Raw genomic sequence first — 25,192 nt, 5'->3', positions numbered from 1 at the left:
GATTCTTTTCTCTAAAGATTTCATAGTGAATTAAAAGCATAGCTGTAGGCAATTGGAGCCATATTTGTATACACTGGTCTGGACAGGAAGACCCCCACATCCAGGTTTGAGGTGTCCTCAACATATCCTACAAGAATATAGGCAGAGGACAGATCAGGGTATGAAGGCATATATCCTCTGCTGCTTCAAAGTGCTAATTTCACTGATTTGAGAAGAAAAAAAAAGAGGGGAGGGGATTCAGATTAGGATAAAAAAGGCTTAAGAATTTGCTTTAACAAGATTTAGGGAAATGTCTGCAAACATCAACTGTGAAGAAAAAAATTATAACAATGCTTGAAATGCTATCATAATAAAAATTAAAAAGAATGCAACAATAAAAACAATAGCAATGAAAAAAAGGAAAACAACAATCACTGTTGGAAGTGAGAAAAGGTAGAAAAGTTGCATGGGGAGCTGGAGACTAGGAAATAAACTTCTGTCAGGACAGAGGCCAACAGTAATGTCAAGGGACATTACTAGATGAAGACAAGCTGTTGATGCAGTTAAGTGCAAAGTCTTCAGTAAGTACACACGCATTTGAAAATGCAGTGGCTGAACAACCAACATACACATTTGCAACAAAAATTATTAAATAAATTGTGTAAGGAATAAATGTTTTAAAATCACATCATTAGCTACCTAATGCTAATTTCAACAGTCTTGGAATACTGATGAATTTTCAAAACATTAAGAAAAGTGCTAATATTATGCCAACATTTAAAGAGAGAATGTTGAGCCAGCTAACTCTCAGCCAGCTAGCCTGACATCTATCCCTGATAAGCCAGGTAAAATAACAGAAAGTTGATACAGGATTTGAGCAATAAAGAATTAACGGATGAGAACATAATTAATGCTTGTCAAGATGGTGTTACATAAAGTAGGTCATGCCACCTGATTTCATTCTTTGAGGCAATACCAATTTGGTTGTTAAGGCAACTAGACAGATGCAATGTCCTTAGTTCCATCTGTCCAGAGCCCTACTGTCACCAAGATTTAGAGCTATTAGGTAGAATCCAGTCTGGTATACACTGAATGTCCAGAATTATTAATCACATGAGCAGGTAGTATAATTTCATCAGTGCATTTAATCACTGCAACTTTTTTACTCAGTCTCTGAATGCACTGCAGTGCATTACAGAAATACTTGCCCAAGTATTAATAATGAAAATTCATTTATCTGGAAGCACAATAAATTAGTCTGAGTGGACCTTGAGGCCAATGTGACTCCTGCTCCTCATAGTCAGGTGAGCTCCACAGTGGTACAGACACAGAACCTCTTGGCTACTACCTCCTCTTTGCTGGCACCACATTAGCCTGCCCATCTGTCAGAGATGCACTGAGCATCACCAGAGTGATACACACCCATTCACATCTCTTCTGTAATTTACACAAACTATTAAGACTCTTAAGCTGGTAGAAATACTTTTCCTTCAATTGTCCTTCTGGATATGACCACAGAGTTCATTCACTACTGACTTCTCTGGACACTTGATGGGAGTGAGGTCCCGCTACCTACTGGGAGCAGCAAGACAAAAGGTTGTGGCAGGACAATAAAGCCCGTTGTGGCAATCTGAGCACCCAAGGCTTCTTTCATAGAGTTTCCTAAAATCCATGGTTAAAAGTCTGACGCTTACCGATCCATTTCTTTGGTTGCCCCCCTGCTGACCTGCAGAATATTCAGCAATAGAAATTTTTAATGTGCTGGTATAGCCATTAACTTTGTAGCCCTGTTCTGGAACAGCCAGTTACACTGTTAATTATTTATCTTTAACCTTTCTGATAACTAAATCAATCCATTGCCTGACATCAGTTATTTTACACTTTCATTAAGTGAAAGGCAGTATGCTCATGTTCTACAAGAAGTGTTTTAAGTGATGTCTGTAAACGGAATTTAGTAAACATAAAATTCTTGGGTTCATGACCCAGGAATCTCTGTAATGAGCTAGAGAAACTTAGTGCATACCAGCCCTTTATATGTAAAAGTAATTTAATAGGATTGTCACTGACCAGCACCTAAGGTAAAAGTAGTAACAACGAGGAGAAGTTAGCACACATTGTTCCTACTCTTCCCCTATTAGTAGTACAACACAATGAAAACTTCGTGATCTTACAAGCAGGTTAAATTATAGAGCAGAGTAACTCTTGTTTCCACTGCATATAGTACTGTGAATGTTAAAATAAAAACATGTCCCTGCTTGCAAGCAACAGAGAATTAGCAGCTATGCTGATGAAAAACAGACAAAGCCAATCAGGTTTCTGAAAGATTAGTATTCTGGCAGAGGAATTATTTCCAACCCTATCCTGTTGCAGACCTCCACTGATAAAAGGAAATAAAATCCTAATATGCTGCCATAGAAACAAGTGTTTTTGCCAGGTTTTGCATTTAAACACACAGTGGCTGCTGAATTTTCAAGGCTAATGTGTATACTGCAAGCCTCTGTAACAGCCTGAAACATTGCTCTTATCTCTTAAAATTTATAGATTCACAGATGACCGCTGTTCTTCTTTCCTAGGATTAGCTGCAGCATTTCCTATCAACCATCGATGAAAGCAGCAATTCTCTTTGCTGCGTATCATATGCCAACGATCTCCATTTATGATCTGAAAATACTTCATAATCTGTTTGCTGTTTGGCTCATATGATAGACCACTTTGTGCTAGATATTTCTGTTATTCTGAGACACACAATCACTACATTGAGGATGAAACTGAAACAATAAAAACAAAGACAAGGCAGAAGCCTCCTGCAATACTCCTGAGGGTGAATCACTGACTACACCGACCCAGTATCACAGCAATGCTAAGGGGTAAAGTCACAGGCACTCCCCAGTTTCGGAGGGTTGTAGTGTTTTGATCTGGCTGGCAGTCTGATAGGCAGTCAGAAGCAATCAGACAAGACCTTGACTGATGAAGATCTGGTACGGAGACTTGACACTATGCATGTACAATTGACTTTTTTAGATCAGATTTTAAACTAATTATATATGCTCAGTACATACTCGGGGGTACGTTTCTCTCGCCCAGCATGCCTGCCTCTCTCAGGCAATCTCACATCCCCACCTGAAAAAGAAGCGGCCACCAGAGCCATGGCAGCTGCGAAGCCTGCCAAAGCAAATGCCTCGCAGTGAGGAAGCCATTCTCAGATTCCAAGCAAAAAGCAAAATGGCTGTATGGAAGGAAAAGGGAAGACTGCTCTTCCTCATGAAGCCTCCCCACCAAGATACTTCTGGTAGAAGCAAGGGAAACTGAATTAAATACATGGGTATCTAGGGGCAGAACAGGTTGTACCAATAACACTGTTACTTGTACTGTTTGGGGTGGTGGGTTTTGTGTTTGCTTCTTTGTTTTTCTTTTCTTTTTAGAGACATCTAACTCCTGTGGCAATTTTTTAAAGAATCCTTTTAGTGTAGAAATTTAAAGGAATATTATTTTTACTGGTTCAGAAATACTTGTCCTTCATAATAACTATCAGGAATACTTGAGGATTTTTTTAATGTATCTTTTTAATTGCAATTTTAGTATCTTCCTTACACATGCTTGGGGAAAACTGTTTAAAGCAATTCTTCCAGTATGGAAAAAGCCACTTTTGAAAGACACTGTGAAGTAAGATCAGCAACTGCCAACACATAGCATTCCCCTTCCTCTCACATTACCCAGTCAGTTTGGATGAGGTGATGTCAGCACTGGCTAATCCCTAACCCCAGCGCAGTTTCCCTGGTTTCCAGAGAGATGTTCCACCCAGCCCCTCAGGGAGGGCACTGGCGTCCCAACCAACCGGCACATGCTGAGACACCAGATCACTTACTCGGTATAACCTGCAAGTCCATATACTCCTGCATTTGTTAGCTTGGGTGAGTCCTAAAAGTGTGATTTTCTTAAGATTTGTTCTTGGTTCCTGCATTCTGTTTTGCTCTCTCTGCTCTTGCAGCTTTTACACAAAATAAATTCTTAAGTACCATTTGGAAATAACTGTCAGCACTGTCGAGTGACAGTTACAGTGCACCTGTAAGTGCCTGCATATGCCCAGCCTGCACTGTAGTTTAAATTCAGGCAGTGGCTACCTGAATTCAGTATTCTGCAAACATGAAATATCTTTCCAGCAAGAAAAATGATTCTAACTTTTCAGAAAATTTGCTGGTGTAACAGATTCCACTTCCAAATATGGTGAAAAAAACCTAGTATATCCTTTCATATCTTTGGAGAATATTATTTGTCAGTTACCTGCAATAAAAAATCTTTATTAATATCACTGCTCAACAGATCAGGCATAAGGAACCTACACGACTAGCCTATACCTAAAATTGATACACAAAAAGAATGAAATACATATGTTTTGCCACCCACTTCAGATGAATCCAGGATTTTGATTTTTCATATTTTAAGATGTACCTGTAGTTTTCTTGTTATCACTAGGCTCTGAAGCAGGTTGTTCTTGTTGTGAAATTAAGAATAATCAAGAATTAATGCAGAAATATATGTTATTCTAAACTATTCTTATGCTTATGCAGCAGAAACTGTAAGTCCTTAGGAAGGCCTACCTGCTGATTTATATCTATGTTCTAATACATAAAGCCACAATTCATGTGTCAGACAAACAATTTAATGACATCTTAACATTGTTTTTACAGTCTCAAAATGTGTGCATATTTTATTCCCTGTGAAGCTGAAATATTTTTAAACTGAAGTAATTCTATTAAAAATTCAATTTTAAATTTTCAAAACTTTTAACATACTGAAATAGCATCAACTGAAAACAGTCTAAAAAGAAAGTTCTAACAACATTTAAAACATTTAACATTTGAAAAAACAAGATGACTTGAGATAAAAGTGCATGCATTTTAACAGCTTCAGTATTTCTTTCACTAAATAATACCCTTCCGTGAATTATGTATTAAGAGAGTACATTTATAAGAACAAAACTGAATTTCTTTAAAACCAGTATTTCTAATGACAGCCTTTTTTTGTTTTCAAACAGCTTTCTGAGTAGTTATACTTATTTCAAAATTCTAAATTGGGATCATTTGTCTCCCAACTTTTTATAGCATAGGGGATGAAATGTAGAAAATGTTCTGCAGGTGGACGTAGTTATGTATCTATAAAGTTTATGTGTACAAAGGAAATTAATGTAGTATTAAACGTATCTAGTATGAAAAAAAATGCAACAATGTACTAACCCTGAAAGAATAATACTGTGGTTATACTAATCAGATAATGTTAGGGCACTAGTCATTTTTTCATTTTAAGTGAAAAGCCTTTCAGCATCTTTAATTTTTCTTTTCCTGTCCATTTTAGAAACTGCAGTCCAACCAGCCTCACGCATTTTTCTCATGGTTGTAAGTTTCAGTACGGAGCCTGGAGTTTTCCCATTTGATGTAGCTGGTTTCTAAGAAGGAAAATAAAGCCATCCATTAATTTCTATAATCGATTTGATTAACTGTTTGTTTTGATCTGAAGAAAAGCTACAGTACCTTTTTTGGTGTCATGGCATATAATTGTGAAGCTTGAGGATAATCTTTGTACAATTTTTTAAACATTTCTTCCTCCGAGACTATGCTCTTAAATTAAAAATAAACAAGTTAATCACACTATATTAAAAGATGTATTTTCTTTCCCCCTAGGAATACTGAAGTATGAAAAAAAAAAAGTTAGTATGTTACTATGAAGCCTCAACAGTTCAATAAAAACAACATAAAAAATCAATGTAAAAGTTAATATATATACATATATTTTTATAGTGGTACTCTGTTTGTCATATAGTTACTAATTATGTACAATTCCAGAAAGAACCATAGAAATAAAAATAAACCCATTAATATTGTCTTGGATACAGAACCCCACATGCTTTATATACATTCTTGGATATAGCAGTGTGCATAAAAATCGGTTAAGTACACTGTTTGTTCTCTGATTTTTACCAGGAGGTCACTGTGTTCAGAGCTATCTGACTGAACATCCAGCTGTAGAAGCACTTTTTGCTTTTTCCTCATGCACTGTTCTGAAGGCAGATTTGTCCTTTCACTTTGCGGTTTATGTATTGGAGGAGTCTTTATCATATATGTCTGGGAAAGAAAAAGATGACATTTCAAACTGTATTTTCAGTAGCAATTACAGAATCTAAACCCAAACTCATAACCCAGTTTACAGATTGAGTATCCAGGAGGACACTAGAGAGATGCTGTGGAACAATTATCTTTCCATCCAAAATGTGAAGCAAAGACCCAAACAAAGGGGAGGGGGTAGAAAGGGGAAAAACCCAAAAAAACAAATCCTTTTTTTGTTGCCAAACAAGAGGAATGTACAGGAAGCTGTGGAAAAACTGAGTTTTATGGCACACTATATCTAACTTCTTCAGGCTTATCTGCAGAAATTCAGGTTATTCTGCACTGTAGTCACTACATGCAGACTATAATCAGCATTTAAGAAATTGCAAACAAACAAAACTGCAGGAAAAAGCTTTCAGCAAGACACAGTGGTATCAAGAACATGACTGTTTTTACTTAACTAGTTATTTCACTAGAAGTTAAACTTCTCAGAAGCATTGCAATGGAACAAACAATGCAGTCCTTTTTTAGCAAGGATAACATAAAAATGGTAGTTGTTTCTGTTGTTAAGATATACATCCCATGTAAGCTTCTGACAGGGTAGAAGTGTAACGTTTTACAGTTATGATGAAGCAGTCAGGAATACTTTGATAATTTTTACAGCTACACAAGCTATTTTCTGTTCCATAGAGAAGAATGTGCCTTTACAAACAGACATCACTTTTCTTTTAAGACTACATAAAAGAATTCTAGAGTCTTTATTAAATTCACAGTCCCTCTACGACAGGAATTATTACTGATCAATGATAACAGACAAATTAAATAACTGAGCAAGAAAATTACACCCAGTGGGAGCCCTTACACAAACTGCTTTCTGTTATCACTGTGGAATACTTTTGTGTGTGTGTGTGGCTATCACCTTTTAAATCCCTGCTTATCACAACAAAAAATAAACATGCACCTACAGAGAAGTAAGAAATACAGTCAGAAAAATAAAACAAGAAAAATTCACTCCCATGGGTTACAAACCTTTAATGATGGACTATCCAAGGGACTTTTAGCAGATACTGAAGGCAGTTTTTTCTTTTCCATCACGTTGACTTTTACAGGAATATCATTTGGAGACTTTTTATTTTTTAAATTAATAGATTCATAGTCCAGATCAAAGTGAGGTTTAGGAGTCTCAGAAAAATGAGTTTGTACTTTCTAAAATTAAAGAAGGTTTAAGTTAAATGCATTCCAATGTCTTTTGTTAAGTGTACGTACTTTGTCATGGAACTTCAATTCAAATGCATACATATAAATATTACCAAATTCTAAAATTAATTAATGATAAGGTTAAAGCTACCTTGTACTTTTCATTTTCAGGAACCATATTTTGGGGATGTTCTTTTGCAAGATTCTCCTAAAAAGAGTTATGTGATAGGAAGTAAATATTTTGTTTGAATTCAGTTGTTAAAAATCTTGGTATAATTACAGAACACAGTCCTCAATCATACTCTGTTACAAAATTCACACAAATATATTACCCAGATTTAGTCGAACTGCAGCATTCAAAAGATATTACTTTTCTATTCAGTTTCATTTCTTATACAACTTCTCCCATCTCTGCTAAGGAACCTACATAACATCTCTTTTAATACAATTTTTATCACAGCTGTATTTAAAAAAAGAAAGAGCTCTATTTTCTAGTTATTGCCTCATGCAGTGAACTGGAAGCATTCTTGTTTGTTCAAGCAAATGTCCCTTTGCTGTCTTTTTAATTCTATCTTGCATTTCTTTTGCCAACTGAAGAATACTATGTTGCAATCACAAAATCACAGAATTGTTAAGGCTGCAATGGACGTCTGGTGATCATCTACTCTTAACACCTCTGTTCACAGCAGAGTGAACTAGAGTAGGTTCATCATGACTGTGTATTAATACAGTGCATAAGACCAGGCCAAGCATGTCACCCATACTGCTACATTTAATAAAGTAAAATTTAAAACAAACCAGAAAAACAACCTTCTCTTCAATTGCTGCTTTAAGTTGTTCCTTAAGGGATGACAGTTCATTTCTCAAACATGACAGCTCACTTTCCTAAAAACAATTAGATAAAGGATAGGGTTAACTATGCTTAACCTGGAAAAACAAAAACAGTCCAAAATGAGACTGTAATTAATATTCATTATAAACAAAAGAAAAATATGTTTGTTCCAATACAGCTAACTTATCCATAAAGTGAGCATGCTGAGAGGTATCTACAGTTCATTTTCAGAATTATTCAATCACTAGAATAACAGGTGATCAAAGAAGCGGTTACCAAATTAAAAAAAACCAACATGAGGACTGAAGTCACACCTTCTATTAAAAAAATCTAACTCTTTTAAAAGCTCTGCAAAGAAATATTCTGTGAAGGGAAATGTCAGAAAAATACTGCATTTTAAGTATATGCTGTAGAAGTACATTTCTGTGAAAATCTTGAGGGGATGTTGTCTCTCAGAATACTTCTCAAAACTAACCTTCCCAGAAAGGGGGGTGGGGGAGAAGGCGACAGGGAGGCAGCCTAACTCTAGACTTGAAGTTTTGTTTTAGTTCATTTTAGAAAGAGCTGAAGTACTACTAAGAAACAGGTATTTGACCAAAATTGTTCAAGGTAAGAACTTCAAACACTTGCAAGAACAGAGGGCTGGGGGGCAGAAACCAACTATTTAATACAAAGGTCAGAGGTTAGAACATGACACACTATCAGGAAAAGTAGACAGAAAAACACAGCTATGCTAATTTATTTTTAGAAACATCTGGATTTTTTTAATGCACATAATAAAACCTGTAAGAAAATAACTGTAAACAGAAATGAATGCATTGATCCCATCAGGGTTCAGTCCTACTAAAGCAGCCACTTACACACACCCACCCCCTGCCAAGTGTGATACTTATAATCATATTACACTTTAAGGACAGCAGCCCTTCCATTTAGTTATTTAATGCTGAAGAGTATGCCTTACCAATGATCTTTTTGATGATAACTGCTCTTGTTCTTTTATTTTATAAAGTTTTAACTCTGTATCTTTTTCTTCAACCATTTTATCGTATTCATGCTGTATTAAAAAAACACCAAAAAAACAGACTCAAAATATTTGACTAAATGTTACAAGTACATATCTACCCAGTCTTAAAACATTACTAATTTTTTCAAATAAGACACTTCTGAAGATTCAGAAGGTACTATGAACAAATATTGATGCTTCAGCAGAAACTGCAAAACAGAAAATGCACAAGCAGCATTATTTTGTGGGCTGACAGAGAATGCTTTATCTCTAGGCAGTGGTATGGGTTCCAGCACATGAAAACTAGCCATGTTATTTTTATTAACAGTACCTGCTAAATATACTGCAAACCAGAGTAATATGGAATGTTTAAAATATGTTAAGTTAAACTGCTGAAGGTCACTAAGTAATCTCCTCATAAACGAAGGCTCAAACTGACACTCAGAACACTGCATTAAAATGGTATCAAAGGAAACCTGAGAACAAAAAAATTCCTAAAAATTTAGATAAATGTAATTCATCTGCCAGTAGACCTGTTTTCAAAATCTGAAGATGGATTTATTTTTAGGTGATAAAAATTAAAGTATGTGTTCAACTTCATTTTCCTAGAAAGTGAATCTTCATAATAAAGACCTGAGTCTAATTTCTATTATTCTAGTTTTGAAAGGTGTTTACTTAACATAGTATCAACACATTACAATTACTGAAATCAGTAATATCTCTTACCTTGTGTTTTTCCATAAGTGCCATCATTTCAGTTATCTTGTGTTGACATTTTATATCAGTTTCTCTCTGTGTTATCGTTGCTTCATCAGCAAGCAACCTCATCTTTTCTACCTAAGTTTAGTAGAAAAACTTAAGCTTAATTTAATTCATGAACAACTGACATATTTAAAAAAAATAATCTTAATTTCATTTCTTCTTACCCCTGTGGGTACAATGTATATATAGTTTCATTTGGTGTAGTCTTCACTTCCTTTCAGGATGCTTTTCAAATCCTGTATCTTTTATACATATTGGTAAAATGGATGAATAAACCTAGATTAAAAGTACACCCATTCTTCCGTGGCAGATAAGTGTCATTTCAAACCACAAGCCACTTTAAGCACTCTACCCTAACATTTTTTTATATTACCATCAAAAAAACTGTGGGCAGGAAAATACTAACATGGGAAAAGTTGTAATCTAATTTGCTTACCCTGTATTTATACCAAGAATAGAATTTCTGTGAACAGTATCTTGAAACAAGAAATTTTAACTGGGTTCTTATTTTTAAAGGCATATACAAATACTTCAGCTTCAGGATCTAATGCACTAAAGCATTGGTCACATGCATACACATTCTATTTATGTTGATGAGACTGCTACATAAGAGCAAGGACTCTGGCTGATACAGCTTCAGAAAAAAATCATGCATCAAAAAATAATTAAAAGTTACAGTAAAAATTAACAACTCTCACCTCTTCAAGAAGTTTATTTTCATTTACTTTTTTTGTTTCAATGTCTTTTTGATAGATGTCAACTGCTTCCTTATGTTGCTTGTTCATATTTTCCACTTCTAACTGTAATTTATTCACCTTTTGAGAATGCAGAAGTAAAAAAAAAAATAAATAAAACAACACCTTTGAACTTTGTCCTGAAGTGAGTTAGAAAAAACTGGTAGAAACAATGGCAACACCACAATGGGAAAGGCAGCCCATACCAGTTTTGTGCACCCCCGTCAATAAACCAGTCCTAAAGCTAGAGGCTAGTCAGTCATAAAGAATCATTCCAATGCATGGGAAACATCCATTAGCAATCTCACACTATTCTGCCTTTTGTACAAAAGACTCTTCAGTACTGCAGCTATGGAATGCAAAGTAGGAAAATTAAGCATAACTGATAGTCTCCTAAGACTTAGGAATACGACTCTATGACTGTATTATGTTTACAGTCAAATCTTTTTTATCAATTAAGAAGAAACAGTTTCTCTAGAAACAGTTTATTTTCATAATTACATTTAGTTCTGAAAAAGATTAATTCCTTTTAGCTGCTAATATTAATGAGAATTTGGTATGAAACAAATAGGAAGAGTCTATTCCTAAGCAATCACCCTAAATGCTGTGAATTCTTCTAAAAAAAGATACAGATGGAGATTTTATTCCCTCCCTTATAAATCTGTTTAAGATTTTAACTGTTTTTTGCTATGTTTTCCTCCCAAGTGTGCATTTTGATTGTATTTTTGCCTTTTAAGTTTCTCCTAAGAATACCCTCAAAACAGTCCACACTTTTCTTAAAGTGCAGTACCCAAAAACTGGACACAATATTCTAATCAGGGACTTATCATTGCAGAACACATGAAAAGAACTGCTTAAGGGGAATAATATTAATATATGCATTTCCTTTAATTGCTTCTCTGTTTCAATTGGTTGGCATATCTGAGTGATGACCAGCACCCTATTAAGCAAAAAAGAAAGGGACTGATCAAGAACATAATTCCTTGAGATGTGATGCCCATCTCTTACAAATGTCTGATTGCCCAGTCAGTGCCCAATGATTAAAAAAATGGAAGGATCTTCCAAAATGTATGAGCTCATCCCTGCAAAATCTGTATCCCAGATCCATGAAACAGTTCAGAATGTGCTTAACATGTATTATCTTACACTGGGACTTAACAATGTTTAGTCTTTGTGCTTTATCCTCATGTTGTACGTGAAGTTATTTAAACCTACCTTCCCTTCATAAATACTTGTTTTCTTGCTTTCTGCAGTAATTTTCTTTTTCAGCACCTTGTTCTGTTAAAATAAAGAAAAACAAACGCTGTATTTTAAGAAGTTAATAGAATTATGTAATGATTTAACTGCATCAAGCAGGTTGGAATCGTCAAAATTTCAGCTTTCAGCAAGTGAATAACTCTCTTTTTGTTGTGCAGTTCAGGTTCCAGATCAATTCTCGAAACAAGAGTGCTCAGCTACTTACTTTAATAATACTGTTACTTCATGACCTTATAACAGACTCCTCATGGGCAACATCAGAGAAAAGCAAATGAGGGTGCAGAATGGGAAGAAAAACTAAGATGCTGCTGACAGAAAATGTGCAGATATCATGATCAAAAATACATGTTATATATTTTTACAGTACAGTTATTAACTATTTTTCCTAATCACAACTTTTTTATACTATTGGTAACTGGGAGAGGTCATTATTTCAAGTATATCAATGATACCATGTACTAAATGAAAACAGTAAAAGTTTATTAAAGTTATTATTTCTGTAATTGTACTTTTCAAAAGTAAGAATAAATTTACAAATCAAGTAATTCCAAAGGTGACTCCTTAATTGCTCAGAGTTAGGATAAGAAAGGAAATGTTATAAATTACATAGGTATATCTAAGATACCACACCAGACAAACACTGTTGAAAAGTAAGGTACCACAAAATACCTTGGTTTAGGTATTAGTGACTTTTAAAAACTGTACATACCTCCTGTTGCAACTCTTCGATGCATTTGGTTTTATTTTCCACCTGTTTCTTCAAATTATTCAACTATAAGAAATATTCCAATTATTAATTATCAAACATAAAATCAACTCCTAAAAAATTACTCATTGTGTTAGAGATTACTGTCAACATACTTAAACATGCATTTGCACAAGTCTGATTACTTCCAATGGGACTGAAACATGCTAACGTGTTACAACGATTGGAGTTTTAACCATAAAGTACTACAAGAATTTTGCTAGCCCAGTATCATCAACATTAATAGCAGTGAACCAGTTCCTCAGTGGTTGTAGAGTTCAGAAAGAAGAAAATTTCAAAAAGTTACTTCACAATTTAAAAAGTAATCTTGTATGAAGTTCTCCACAGTCCTTGAAAAAAAAAAATGCATACCTTATTTTCTAGAATCTTCAACTGCTTTTCCTTTCTTGAAATATCATTTTCAATACTCTTAGCCTGGAAATATAATTGTAAATCATTGACTTATACAATACAATTTTGAATCCATTATGATGTTAAAAAAAAAAAAAGAGGTATGCTTTGAAACTACAGTAAGAAAATAAAAATAACTGACCATATTTAAACTAAAACTCTTGTTACGTTTTGAAAGGTAATCCATACCTCATCCATCACTAAGTGGGTATGCAGAAATGAAAAAAAAGGGGGTTCTCTGTTTGCCTGAAAACTAACAAATCTGGACTTTTACAACTCCATGTAAGACTAAACATCCCAGTGAAGGTCCTTGCCTTTTAAAATAAAAGGGCTCAGCATGGTAGCAGCACTGAAAGAAGAAAGCCTTTTTAAGACATTATATCCCTAGGCAGAGCTTTGCAGGAAAAAAAGGTGTTACATTTAGATTTTGTCCTACAGGTTATGTTATACATTTTCATGATAAAGCACATGATATGGCATACATTTTCTTCTCTTTCATCCAGTTTACTTTTAAACTCTTCACCTTTCTTTGCCATCTGCTTCTTCAAAGACTCCAGTTCATTTCTAAATGCCAAATTAACATGCATTAGTAAATATTTACTTAATAAATTGTTTTCACTACTGCTAAATAAACCCATACTTTATTTTCTAAAAAGAACTGCTAATATTGATGAGAACTTCATAAGCTGTTCAATCAAAATGTTCTTAAAATTATGCAAAGTGACTGCAAGTTTATGTCTGACCTGTACATAATTTTTTTAAATATGGAAGGATGTTCCCCTTACCTAAGTAAATACATTCTAATCTGTAATATCATAATGTGTCTATGAAGCATGGAAGGCTGCCTGTCTATTGGGTTAGTGGTACAAATACTGCTTCAGAGACCAGTTTCACCTTTTCACATTTAGTCCATAACCTTTAACTTCTATTTTCATTTCCTTCACACCTAAGATGTTAATGCAGAATAGGATAGCTCTCTATATGCAATACAAAGTTATGGCAAAAAAATTCTTCCTGTAGCAGCAGTTATAGCAGTTTGTAGAAACTTCTACATGGCCTACATCAATACTAAAGTTTCTATTTAGCTATATAACCCAAAAAAAAGTATTAATCTAAAAATCACAGAAAGCAGTACATGAAAACAACATTTAGACTAACTGTGAAGGAATCAAGTCTCCTTCCTTCAATACTATTGTACATTAATATTTGTTTTTTACTTGCCTTAGCTGGCCATTTGCTTCTTCCAGGTTTTCAAGTAATTGCTTTGTATTTTCTTCTTTTTTTCTACTATCCTAAATAAAGACCCACATAAGTAAAATGAATAAAATTCAAAGTGACATTTTAAAAAATTCAGTGACATCTTAAGCAGTATCTTGATCTGCTCTATCCACAAGGGTAACTGCACTTCCTTTGCATTTTAAACATAAAAAATGGTTCAGATATTCTACAGAGCCATGTCAAGTTGCAGTTTACCACATTATCTGTATTTTGAATTGTACATCATCCTTTAAAAACAGCTGGATGTTTACAACTTGCCTCATTATTTTCTCCCAGTTTCTTGATTTCTGTAGCCATACCACTTTTCTCTTGTGCTAGTTGTTCTTTTTCTAATAAAAGCTTATTGATATACACTGTTAGTTGATCATTCTTTTGCCTAGTTTAAAACAAATGGTCAAGAGAAATAAGAACATGTATTTCAAATTTTCCTTTCAAGTTAAATTTATCTGTTACAGAATTGTTACTTCACACGGAAAAAAGTCCAGGCCTGTAGCTATGAATTTAAGCTTTGCAGCAAAGTTATAGTGATGCAAAAAGGCAGTGGAAGGAAGAAAATGAGAGTAAACTTTTATATAAATATAATGGTTGTTGAAGATGATGTAGTTCAATATCCAGCTTAAAGCAGGGTTAACAATGAATTCAGAAACTTTCTCTTCATGTTAACCCAACTAAATCACAGAGATATGGAACAATTGCATACATACAAATACAGAAAATGTAATTTATAAATGTAAGTATATAACAGATGTCATACTGTGTGCATAGGTTCAAATTTTTCATTAGAAAATCATAAATCATTGTATATTAAAGTAATTTTCATAACACAAAAAAATAATATTGTATTTTCAAAAATTATCATACGCCTCTTGTTCAAGATCTGTATTCAGTGTCATAAGTTGTTTTAAATAATTTTGTTCCTTTTCAGCTGTACTGGTCAGTTGTACTTTCAAATCGTGGATTTCTTTCTGCAGAATAAAAAGGAAGTGTTTTGAGTAAAAGTCATGAAATCTATCAGAAATGAACTGACAACACAAAGCTTTAAGATTAAACAAAACAGCATGCATGCCATAAATTAACCAGACTGTATCTTTACATCTCTCTGGTGTGATGTGGAAGTAGTGTGAGATATTGAACTCTGATATGAGTGCTAAATGTGTCCCATACTGTAACTAACCAGTCTGCAAAATTACTGACAACATTGGATTCCCTTGAACATTATTTTAAATGAAGACATTTGCTTCAGGTATCACAAGCTTTCGTATTCACCTAATTAAAAAAAATTAAAATACTTCAAAAAAACCCCAACCACAGAATTCCAGTACTATGTGATAGGATAGGCACATATTTTGGATGCATTCCAAGCCACAAAGCAAAACTCTTCTCTCAGGAATTTCCTGCCATTACAAGATAAGCAAGCCTTATAATGCACAAATGCTTTGAATACTGTTTTCTCCAAGTAACTGGTGATACACTGATACCACAGGCACAGGCACTTGCAGGCAGGTGGGGAGTCGAGGGCGACACGGAGGAAGAGAGAGTGTGATTCTTTTTTAAGCACAGCATATAATGAACTTCTGGAATTTCTTACCACAGGCAGCTATGGAGCCAAACAGCACGAGGGGGTTCAAACCCAGATGAGACAAGTGAACATGAACAAGTCCATAAATGATAGCAAAGGCAGCTGACAGGCATGTACGTGTCCTCTAACATCCTTAATGCAGCTACTGCAGCATCATGAGGAAAATGGACCATAGCAAACAGCCAGGTTCCTCTATTACATAGTATCTTCTGCTGTCATTGTCAGGAGCAGAGCAGTGCATTGGGTAGAGCACTGGTATGACTATGACATTTCTTATGTTCTTATATACAAGTTATAACGTGTAACAATTATTTATAAAAGCATGTTACTATCACCCTTTATTCAGACCTCTCTGATCTGGAGAGTATTTTCCATTTCTTTTTCCCTTTCCTGCAAATTTTCTACAGTAGCCTCAAGATCCTTCTTCTTCACTAGAAGTCCTTCAACTTTTCCCTGTTTAAGAACATTGGTGAAACTCAGTTCAGAAAATTCAGTGCACAGTATATAAGGAACAAATGTTCCTTATATGGTACATGGTAAAATGCAAACTTGGTTTCACACTATCTTATTTTAGCTGATGCAGTTTCTTGCTAGACTTGTAAATACAAGATCATAACTAAAATAATCCTGTATTAAAAGTGTACTTCATATAGCTTAGACTTCTGTAACAGAAAATGGGCCTGTGTCACAGTTCCATAGGGTTCACAGAGACCATAGCTAATTCCCTCAGGAAGCATCTCTATAGGCAAGAAAAGAACAGCCAGTATAATAATGGGAGTGCATGGAACGGGGTGTTATAACCCAAAAGACCTTTCTTCAGGCTCTTAAGTGTTTTCTCTGAATAGGGACATGAATCAACACAATATACAATGCTTTCTGGATACTACAGTAGGGAGGACACCTCACCATAACTAACACACCACAAACAGCAAAATAATCAACAGATTTGTGAAGTAAGAAACCTATGAAATGGCTTATTTGTGTCCTTATTTTGTCATAATAACCTTTTCACAAATTTCACTGCCTTTTCTGAGTGGTGTCAGAAGCTTGGTTATCCTTTAAACACCAAAATTAGGTCAGCCTTCTTAAGGCTTAATTTTTAGAAGATTATTATGAAGAAAGCTAGTCACTCAAGGAATTATCTTTACTTTCAAAAACTGGTTGATCCTTCAGCCTTAAATTTCAGATGTGTGGTACTTACAAGGTTTGAGCTGATGTTCATCACCAAAAAATTAAAAAAAAAAGTATTTTTCAGAAAGGTTCAGAACAAGGAAAGAGTGAGTACTAGGCATAACTAAAAATGCAAAATCTTTATGTCCAGAGGAAGTGGCATTTAAATAGGTGTGAATGAAGAAGAAAATGACCAGAAATCTTGACAAGGAAAACGAAAGCAAAGCAGAACAAACCAACAAAAATCAGTGGAGAGTATCAATTCCTTCAAAGAAAGCACTGAAATTGTCTAAAAGACAGGTAAGAAAGTTTAGTAGCAACATTAAGGCAGATCAGACAGTGTTTATATATGGCATTTAAGATACGAAGGAAGAGAGACTTCATATGAAAAGTAAATGCTGGGAGACTAATAAAATGAACATTTACCAGTGTTTCTGACAGCTCTTCAAGTTTCATTTCTTTGTCACATTTTAGTTTAGTCATCTCTTCTACAGCACATGTAAAATTAATTGAACAGAAATAATTTTATATATTTAGCAGGCAGTATAAAACATTTATCCCTTTGCAGTGCCTAATTTTCAAAATTTGTGGGATTAAATTCAGAAGTTTTTAAAACTAAATTACGACTTAATCTAAATGTAGTTGAAAAAATTATTCAGAAAGACATTAGGAAATACATATCTGGACAGAAGCTAGTAATTAATCTTAAATAAAATTCAGTCTATTATGTTTTCCACAATCATGGCTTCAAAGAAACCATGGACTGTAAAAATGGAGTAATGTTCAAATATTGATGCATATGCATCTTTTCAGAAAAAAACCCTGAACTGCTGAAGATATTCACATGGATATGCTAAAAAAGGAAACCACTTGTTAGTAACTTCACAATGTTTCCTATGTGCACATTCACATTACTGATATTTTTTGCAAGTACTGGACACCAAACTCATTTTTGCTCTGGAATCCTCACAGGTCACATCTCACCTTGTTCTAGACAAGCATTAGAAGTTAACTTTTCAACACTTAATCTTTAGATGCCTTCAATACATACAAGGACATCACACTGTATTTCTCATCTATCATATCAGGACTGGAGGCATATGCTGCACACTGGGAAATCAGTGCTAAAGATAGACCTCTTACTCTGGGGGCTAAGAAGCATGTATCTAGAAATCACAGGATATCAAAGCAATATTTAAAGCTAACCACTGTCAGTGTGACTGCATCAGACATGGGGAGAGTGGTCTGCAGGAAGGCTTAATGCAAGTGTTTTGTCTCTGCTACAAGCTACAGAAATAATTCCTGGAATCTACTGTTCAGCAGTCTAATGCTACCTCTCAAAGAGGTCTTCAGTGCGATCAGTCTTAACTGGAAGAGTGTAGAGAAACCAAAATGACTTCCAGAAGAATCTATGCATGTATGGTCTTACTATTGGAGGTCTGCACAGCACTGCTGACTGACTGTTGCCAAAGGGAGTCAGATGAGTAAAAAGAAATGTAAGCATTCCTGATAGGTACAGGGTACTGTAAAACTATTTTTCCTAGCAACAGGGACAATCCATTTTCAGAAAACAGCATAAAGCATTTTTATTACTACTTAGCTCATTTTCTTTCTACAAACCTCACCCAGTTCAGCAGACTTATTTCTGAGCTCCAAGGTAAGTAGCTTTGACTCATCTTCATATTTCTCCAATCTAATAAAATGGTAATTAAAAAAAAAAGTATAGTACAAAGCACTGCATTTGAAACTCAAGGGACAATAAGAAGAGGTCTATCACAAGCATTTTAAGAACATTTGCCTTTCAACAGGCAGATGATATATCTGCCTGCAACATGTATTGAATTTCACTTTTACAACTTCAGAACAGCAGACATAAAAGTAAACAAATATACACATACATAGATCTGTATTTCTTAAAAATATCACTATGACAGTCAGGGGGAGAGGGAAGCAAAAATTTACTTTTTTATAGACCAGTATCAACCAGCAAAACTGAAAAAAAATGCATTAAATTATCTGCATTTAGACCACTGTGTCAGAAAAACTAATTTCATATCCCTTCTTTCTTCCTGGATTTGTCATAAACTGCAACTACTTAGGAGACACCTTAATGCCACAAACCCAAAATCACTGCTTTTTTAAAACTCATCTGTGATATTTTAAAATACATCTTTACTGCTCTGTTCTCACTTCTAGAAAGGTTGGCTTTAGTTGCTATCAGGTTTTTTGACGAATACAGTTTTTAAAACTAAAAAAACCCTGAAATACATTAATAATAGGCACTGGTATTAAGCATTACTATTATCACATACGGAAGAGCATCTTCCTCACTAAAGGTTCCATTAATAAGGAACTGTCAAGTACTAAATGAGATTACTACTTCCTTAGTTAACAGCTGCATCTACACAAAACCAAACAGTGTAACTGTCTTCAAGTGCTAATAATTTCAAATAACGAAATAGGTGAAGGACTTTAAAAATAGTTATTAGTGATTACAAAAAAAATGCAGGTACATTTAGGTTTTATTCCAAGCATCTTGGTAGTCTAGTATTTTACCTATAAAATTCTTTGAATTTAAACTGTTTAATTTACCTATTTTGCTCTTTTTGCAGCAAGCTTTTCATATTGGAAATAGAAGTCTCATATTCCTCTATCAGGGATGCATGCAAAGCCTTAGCTTTTTTACATTCTTCCACCTGTGCTTCTTTTTCTCCAGTGACCTGAATTAACGCATTCACTGCAGTCTGCAATTCGATTTCTAAGCTCTTTTGAGTAACCTTCAAAAAAATTGTATAGTTTCTAAACATTTTTTGCAACAAAGAACTACAATTGTTTCATATCTAAAGTATCAGTAATTATTTATGCAATGGCTCATCTAATCTATTTATACTGGAAAATTATAAGCAAGCTGTACCTCTGTTTTTTGCAATGAAACTTTGGCCTCTTCCAGTTCTGCCCTCAAATGTTCTTGATTCATCTGGGTTTCCCTTAACAGTTCTCCTTCATGTTCTAAGGAAAACAATACATGCTTACATTTAAGAAAAATAGGGTATTTACTAAAAAATACTTGCATTTCTATTTTACAGATAAATACATTCCTAGAACTTAACCAAGTTACATAATATATTCATGTCATTGTTAAGGAAGAAGCCTCCAAGATGATTATTCAACCTACTAAGTAACAGTATCCAAAAAGAAAATGACATGTATTTATAGAATTTAACAAAATGCAGCCACTTACATGTATCTGGCATAAAAACTATGCTAAAACCTTCCCCCCACACTCCCCAGGGAAGGGGAGACTGAAAATTGCCTCACTTCTAAAGTACTTGCACCCTATACTGTAAATATTTTGTAATATAAATGGCTTAAAAATACTGAAAATCAAGTTCTGAAAAGTAAGTTTCCTCAGTGGGACCTGAGTATAAGTTTTCAAACTCAAGCAATGTTTTTTCCCCTTGCAATCTTCAAACACTGTCACTGCTTGACTCACCCTTAAAAAAGAACCCTTCAAAAACAGTTAAAACTTCAAATGCCAGTCAATCATTTCCCTATTCGCAAATAAGATTCTGTTTAAAAGCTGTAATATTTTGGGGTGCTATTTAGCAAAGATGTCAAAATATGTGTTGTTGAACACAGAACAAGGCTACTATTTATGGACTTCTGAACAAATATTATACTTTGAAGACCCTTCACTAACTTGGTTTGAAACAGATCAACCCAGTAACCAGGAAAAACACTTTAATATTATTGTGCCATGTCTTCTGTACAAGTCCAACAGGAATGGAAAAAACTCTATAATACGGGCAGGGTTATAGTGTCCTGGTAAAACTTCTGTTACAGAAAAGGAATGACAGGGTACATGGCACCTTTGTAAGTAGTACAGCATGTTCACGCTAGAGTTTATTGAAGACCAAGAGAAAAATCCCTCACAATGAAGCTGTCATGTCAATAAAAAACCAAGGTGTAGTCTAAGCCTAAAGGGAAAACCTTGGTTATGAAATACAGGCATAGATTTTATACTTACATGGATTACACTACCAGTCCTGATCCCAAATCAGCAGCTTCTGTTCTAAATGAAAACATGGCCTGCAAGGCCCTAAAGTTCTGCTGCTGACTAGTAACAGGGTAAAATTACCATGATCCGGTTTCCTACACATCTATAACCAATTACATTTTAACATAGCAGAGAGAACTCTTACTTTTTGCTTCTACAAAGTCAGCAATCTTATTTTTTGCTTCCTGCAGCTGAGTCTTGATGTCTCTTATTATATCATCTTTTTCATCACTCTGTATGGTAAGAGCTGAAATCTAGCAAAATTAAAATAATACCATAATGAAGTCTAGAAAAAAGGACAGATTCTCATTTTCATTTGTGCACCCTGTATGATTAGCATATATACTGCTGTCATCCATGTTACATAAGATAGTCAGTCTTAGCCAAATATTGATCATGTCATATTACTCTGGATGAAAAAGCTCTTCAGTTCAAAACCAAAATATGAATTCCAGTAGACTAAAGATACTGGAACATCGCCAAGATAGCAGAATCTGACTTAAATGTAGCTCCTGATGATGCCCAGGAACACTCCTTCCCCTATTGCAATGTCACATCTATCCTCAGAAAAACAAACTTTTGACCTTCCCAGATACAGATGGATGCTCAGCTTCTCAGAGTCCTGCTTACAAACTAAAAACTATTATGACAACTAATTTCTTCAACTTAATCAGTCTTCCATCACAGCTACCTCATCACCACTACAAAAAAACTACTCTCATCTCAGATTCTTAAACTCTTTTACCAGCCTGTGGTCCAATACGCATTACAATCCTTTTTCCCACCTTCCTTATTACCAGATATGAACTATACCTTTCTTACCTATGACGAGCGATGACTGCTTTCCTAATTCTATGCATCCGCACAAGCCACTTTATAAAGGCATACGCACAGAAAACAGAAAGAGTACTCATTGTTTACATGGTCCTTTTAAATCTTATCACCAAGATCTCCCTTTGTCACGATACACTAGCCTAATTCACATTTTACTCCAAAGAAGTAACACGGAAGGAACACCCCATCAAAAGGTCATTTGCAATATCAATTTCCATCCTTCCAAAACACAAATATTTCACAAACAACCAAGTGTTTTTAAACTAATTATTTTCATTCATCAGTGAGCCATGACAGCAAAGTTCAAACATTAAAGAAACTAAAAGATTTGTTTCAAAAATAAAGGTGTACATAGTAGATTGTAAAACTGAGCAAACCTGCTTTTCCTTCATACTGACTTCCAGTTTGCATTCTTTTTCAAACTTATCCACTTTTTCTGCTTCTTCTTTCACTTTGGAGATACAATAATATCCAAAGTTAATATACTAGCTAAAACATACTTCAGGTTAAATACAATGTCCAGTTCAAGATTGCTTATAATTATACAGCTGAACAATTTGTTTCCTAAAGAGTAATTTATGAGGTCACGTTAGAAACTATTTTCTAATCAGACAAAATAAAATTTTTTACATCAGCTTTCCACAGAATTAGTCCGCTATTCCATGTATCACTTAATAGTTTGTTATAAGAAACTAACAGAAATGCACATGTAAAAATTAAACAGGCACGTAGTAGTGTAAATAAAGCTGATAATTAAAATTTCTGTAGCTATACACTAGTGCATTACCATTTAAATAAACAAACTACATAAGTAGTGATCTCTAGACTGTACTTCACAGTCAAAACTTATTTGAGTGACTTTGAAAAATAAAGTTCCAAATCTGATCCAGTGGAAAAACCAAAGGGCTCAGGCATTTAATAGCTGGCAGCATGAATAAAAGGGGGTCTAACAACTGTCACAGCGTTCACCACTCTAGCAATTTGTATCTTTCTGGCCTGAAACTGCATGCAATAAATCTATGATTAAGCCTGCAGCATAAACGCAACAGAATTCTCACATTTGAAACACATTTCCAATCTAGTGTTCTCTGCTTGTACACGAAGCTCTTCAAATGCCATTATCATTCTCTAAAAATAAAATTCAATACATATGTTCATACAAAACTAAGTACTTTCAGTAATGAACAATTATGTTTATGATTTGCAAACAAACAGTATTACAAGCTCATTTATATTTGTAGAAGAAATGTTGTTAAAAACAAAATTCAGAGCACAAACATATTTTGAGTTAATGTTATAATTATACAGAGCTGGTAGTTTAAGAATTTCTGTACTCAAGATCTAAACAATTTCAAGGATGAAATACTTTTACTGGTCCATGTTTCTACATCCCTAACACAATGGGGGAGTTGTTGTGCCTTTCTTAGTTGCTACAACAACCTATAGTTAATATTTAACCATTACACCTTGTACTCTCTGACTCTGCTTATCTGTTTTATCACTTCCTAACAACAATGCCTTACATTTCTCTGTTATAAATATACCAAACTCTTATCTTCCACACTGGAATAATTAGTAACAAAAATATGATGAACTAATTTATTTGGCAAGACTGCACTTCTTTAACAAAAAAAATGCAAACCCCCTCTTTAAGTTAAGGCATATTCACACCTTATGCTTTCTATTCCACACAAAATCACCAGTTTCAGTACTGAGCTTTCTCGTTCTGTGTCACACTCAAAACTGAAATTAATTTTGTTTGTTCATCTTTATTTTATATTGCACTTTACATTAAATAAAGCTATCTAATAGAATAACCCTAATATACCTGACCCCAAAACCTGACTGAACACAGCCCTATGCAACCTGCTATAGTTGGTCCTGCTTTTAGCAGGGGAAGTTCACCAGATGTTCTCCAGAGGATGCTTCCAACATCAGCCGTTCTGTGAAATCACCAGATTGGTGAAACAGAGTACAAAAAGAAGACAGAAGTTATGGCTGCCACCTGACACTAAGCAGGTCATACATATCACACAGATCCCATGGATCTACATCCCAAACACTGTTGCATTTTATCTAATTAATGCTCTATACAATACAAAAATAAAGGGACTGAAAACCTGACTTCCTGCGTCACACATGACGGTTCTAATTGTTTTATCAGAGAATGTTCTTCATACAACCAGTATCTCAACATATACACATAACTCAGATAGCTCAACATATCCATGTAACTGGGATCACATCTGAGCCTTTCACAAGCTACAGCACTTACTTCAATGTTGTTATTAAGTTCCACATATACTTGTCTTGTTTCTTCTCTTTCATGTTCATCTATCAAAGCAAGAATGTATCATAAAGTTTTCCTTTTGAAAAAGAATGTCAGTTGTCCAAGCCATTATGCTTAAACAGCATAATGAACTGAAAAAGGAATTATAGGCCTTTTCTTATTTAAAAAAAATCATTATGAAGCAGGATGCCAAAAGTTACATCATCTGAAGAAAATGTATATTCCATTGGAACATCAAGCAAGCTCAGCTTTTCAAATTTTCTCCCAAACCTTACTTTTTCTGTGAATAGTACGATTCTACATCAACTTATGTACCTATATTAATTTTGACATTATTAATATTGTTGAATACTATAGTGCTTCAAAAACTGCAACAGGTTTAGCACCGAATTTCTTCCCATAATCAGAGATACCCAAGACCACAGAGCTGTCATTACAGAATTGTAACAATACTCTTATCTCATTCTTTTTCTTTTTTTTTTTTAATTGATATTATTTTCCCCTAAGAAAACAGTAAGAAACACAGCTATCAAATAAGTACAGTACATCTATACACAGGTGTTTGTAGAAGCAAGGCTAAAAAGAAACAGACATTCTTAAGTATCTGGGATCAATTCTGCAAAATTTTAAAGATTGTAATAACAACTCTGAATTTCATACAATAAAATCCAAAGGCAAAAACGTATTTTAAAATCTCAAGAATTTAAACTTTGTTAAGTTATGCAGCTATCTTGGCTTGGTCAATTTAGTGAGAAGAATGCTAGTTACTCATGGTGTCTTGGGATTTGGACCTTTTTCCTCCATGAATCCATAACTGCTCTAAATAGGATAACAACAACTCTGGAAATTTGTTATAGTGCTAGGAAAGGTCACTAGAGTAGATGCTACTGCCTAAACACAGACATGAACTGCCACCTTCTATGTCATAATATACTCAAGGTATCTGGATGGGACTGAAAAACA

General features: G+C 34.5%; 1 protein-coding gene across 1 annotated transcript in view; it reads right to left on the bottom strand.

Moving 5' to 3' along the window:
- Positions 1-4,623: 4,623 nt before the first annotated feature.
- The window catches only part of SYCP1 (synaptonemal complex protein 1), a 25,088-nt gene continuing 4,519 nt past the window's right edge, over positions 4,624-25,192 (bottom strand). The window contains exons 7-31 of the mRNA XM_005230293.3: positions 24,215-24,273; positions 22,998-23,067; positions 22,317-22,390; positions 21,251-21,359; positions 19,963-20,057; positions 19,641-19,825; positions 18,674-18,741; positions 17,475-17,536; positions 16,227-16,331; positions 15,161-15,264; positions 14,558-14,675; positions 14,243-14,313; positions 13,504-13,585; positions 12,983-13,045; positions 12,575-12,637; positions 11,824-11,886; positions 10,573-10,689; positions 9,839-9,949; positions 9,071-9,163; positions 8,088-8,162; positions 7,429-7,485; positions 7,110-7,286; positions 5,955-6,098; positions 5,508-5,594; positions 4,624-5,422 (exon numbers count right to left, since the gene is read on the bottom strand). Of these exons, the coding sequence (XP_005230350.1) occupies positions 5,279-5,422; positions 5,508-5,594; positions 5,955-6,098; positions 7,110-7,286; positions 7,429-7,485; positions 8,088-8,162; positions 9,071-9,163; positions 9,839-9,949; positions 10,573-10,689; positions 11,824-11,886; positions 12,575-12,637; positions 12,983-13,045; positions 13,504-13,585; positions 14,243-14,313; positions 14,558-14,675; positions 15,161-15,264; positions 16,227-16,331; positions 17,475-17,536; positions 18,674-18,741; positions 19,641-19,825; positions 19,963-20,057; positions 21,251-21,359; positions 22,317-22,390; positions 22,998-23,067; positions 24,215-24,273 (2,396 nt within the window). The 3' untranslated portion in view covers positions 4,624-5,278. The remainder of the gene's footprint in view (positions 5,423-5,507; positions 5,595-5,954; positions 6,099-7,109; positions 7,287-7,428; positions 7,486-8,087; positions 8,163-9,070; positions 9,164-9,838; positions 9,950-10,572; positions 10,690-11,823; positions 11,887-12,574; positions 12,638-12,982; positions 13,046-13,503; positions 13,586-14,242; positions 14,314-14,557; positions 14,676-15,160; positions 15,265-16,226; positions 16,332-17,474; positions 17,537-18,673; positions 18,742-19,640; positions 19,826-19,962; positions 20,058-21,250; positions 21,360-22,316; positions 22,391-22,997; positions 23,068-24,214; positions 24,274-25,192) is intronic.

Source organism: Falco peregrinus, chromosome 16 (genome assembly GCF_023634155.1).
Source record: "Falco peregrinus isolate bFalPer1 chromosome 16, bFalPer1.pri, whole genome shotgun sequence".
Taxonomy (NCBI): domain Eukaryota; kingdom Metazoa; phylum Chordata; class Aves; order Falconiformes; family Falconidae; genus Falco; species Falco peregrinus.
Note: the sequence above shows the minus strand (reverse complement) of the source record. Positions and strands in the feature narration are given on the sequence as shown.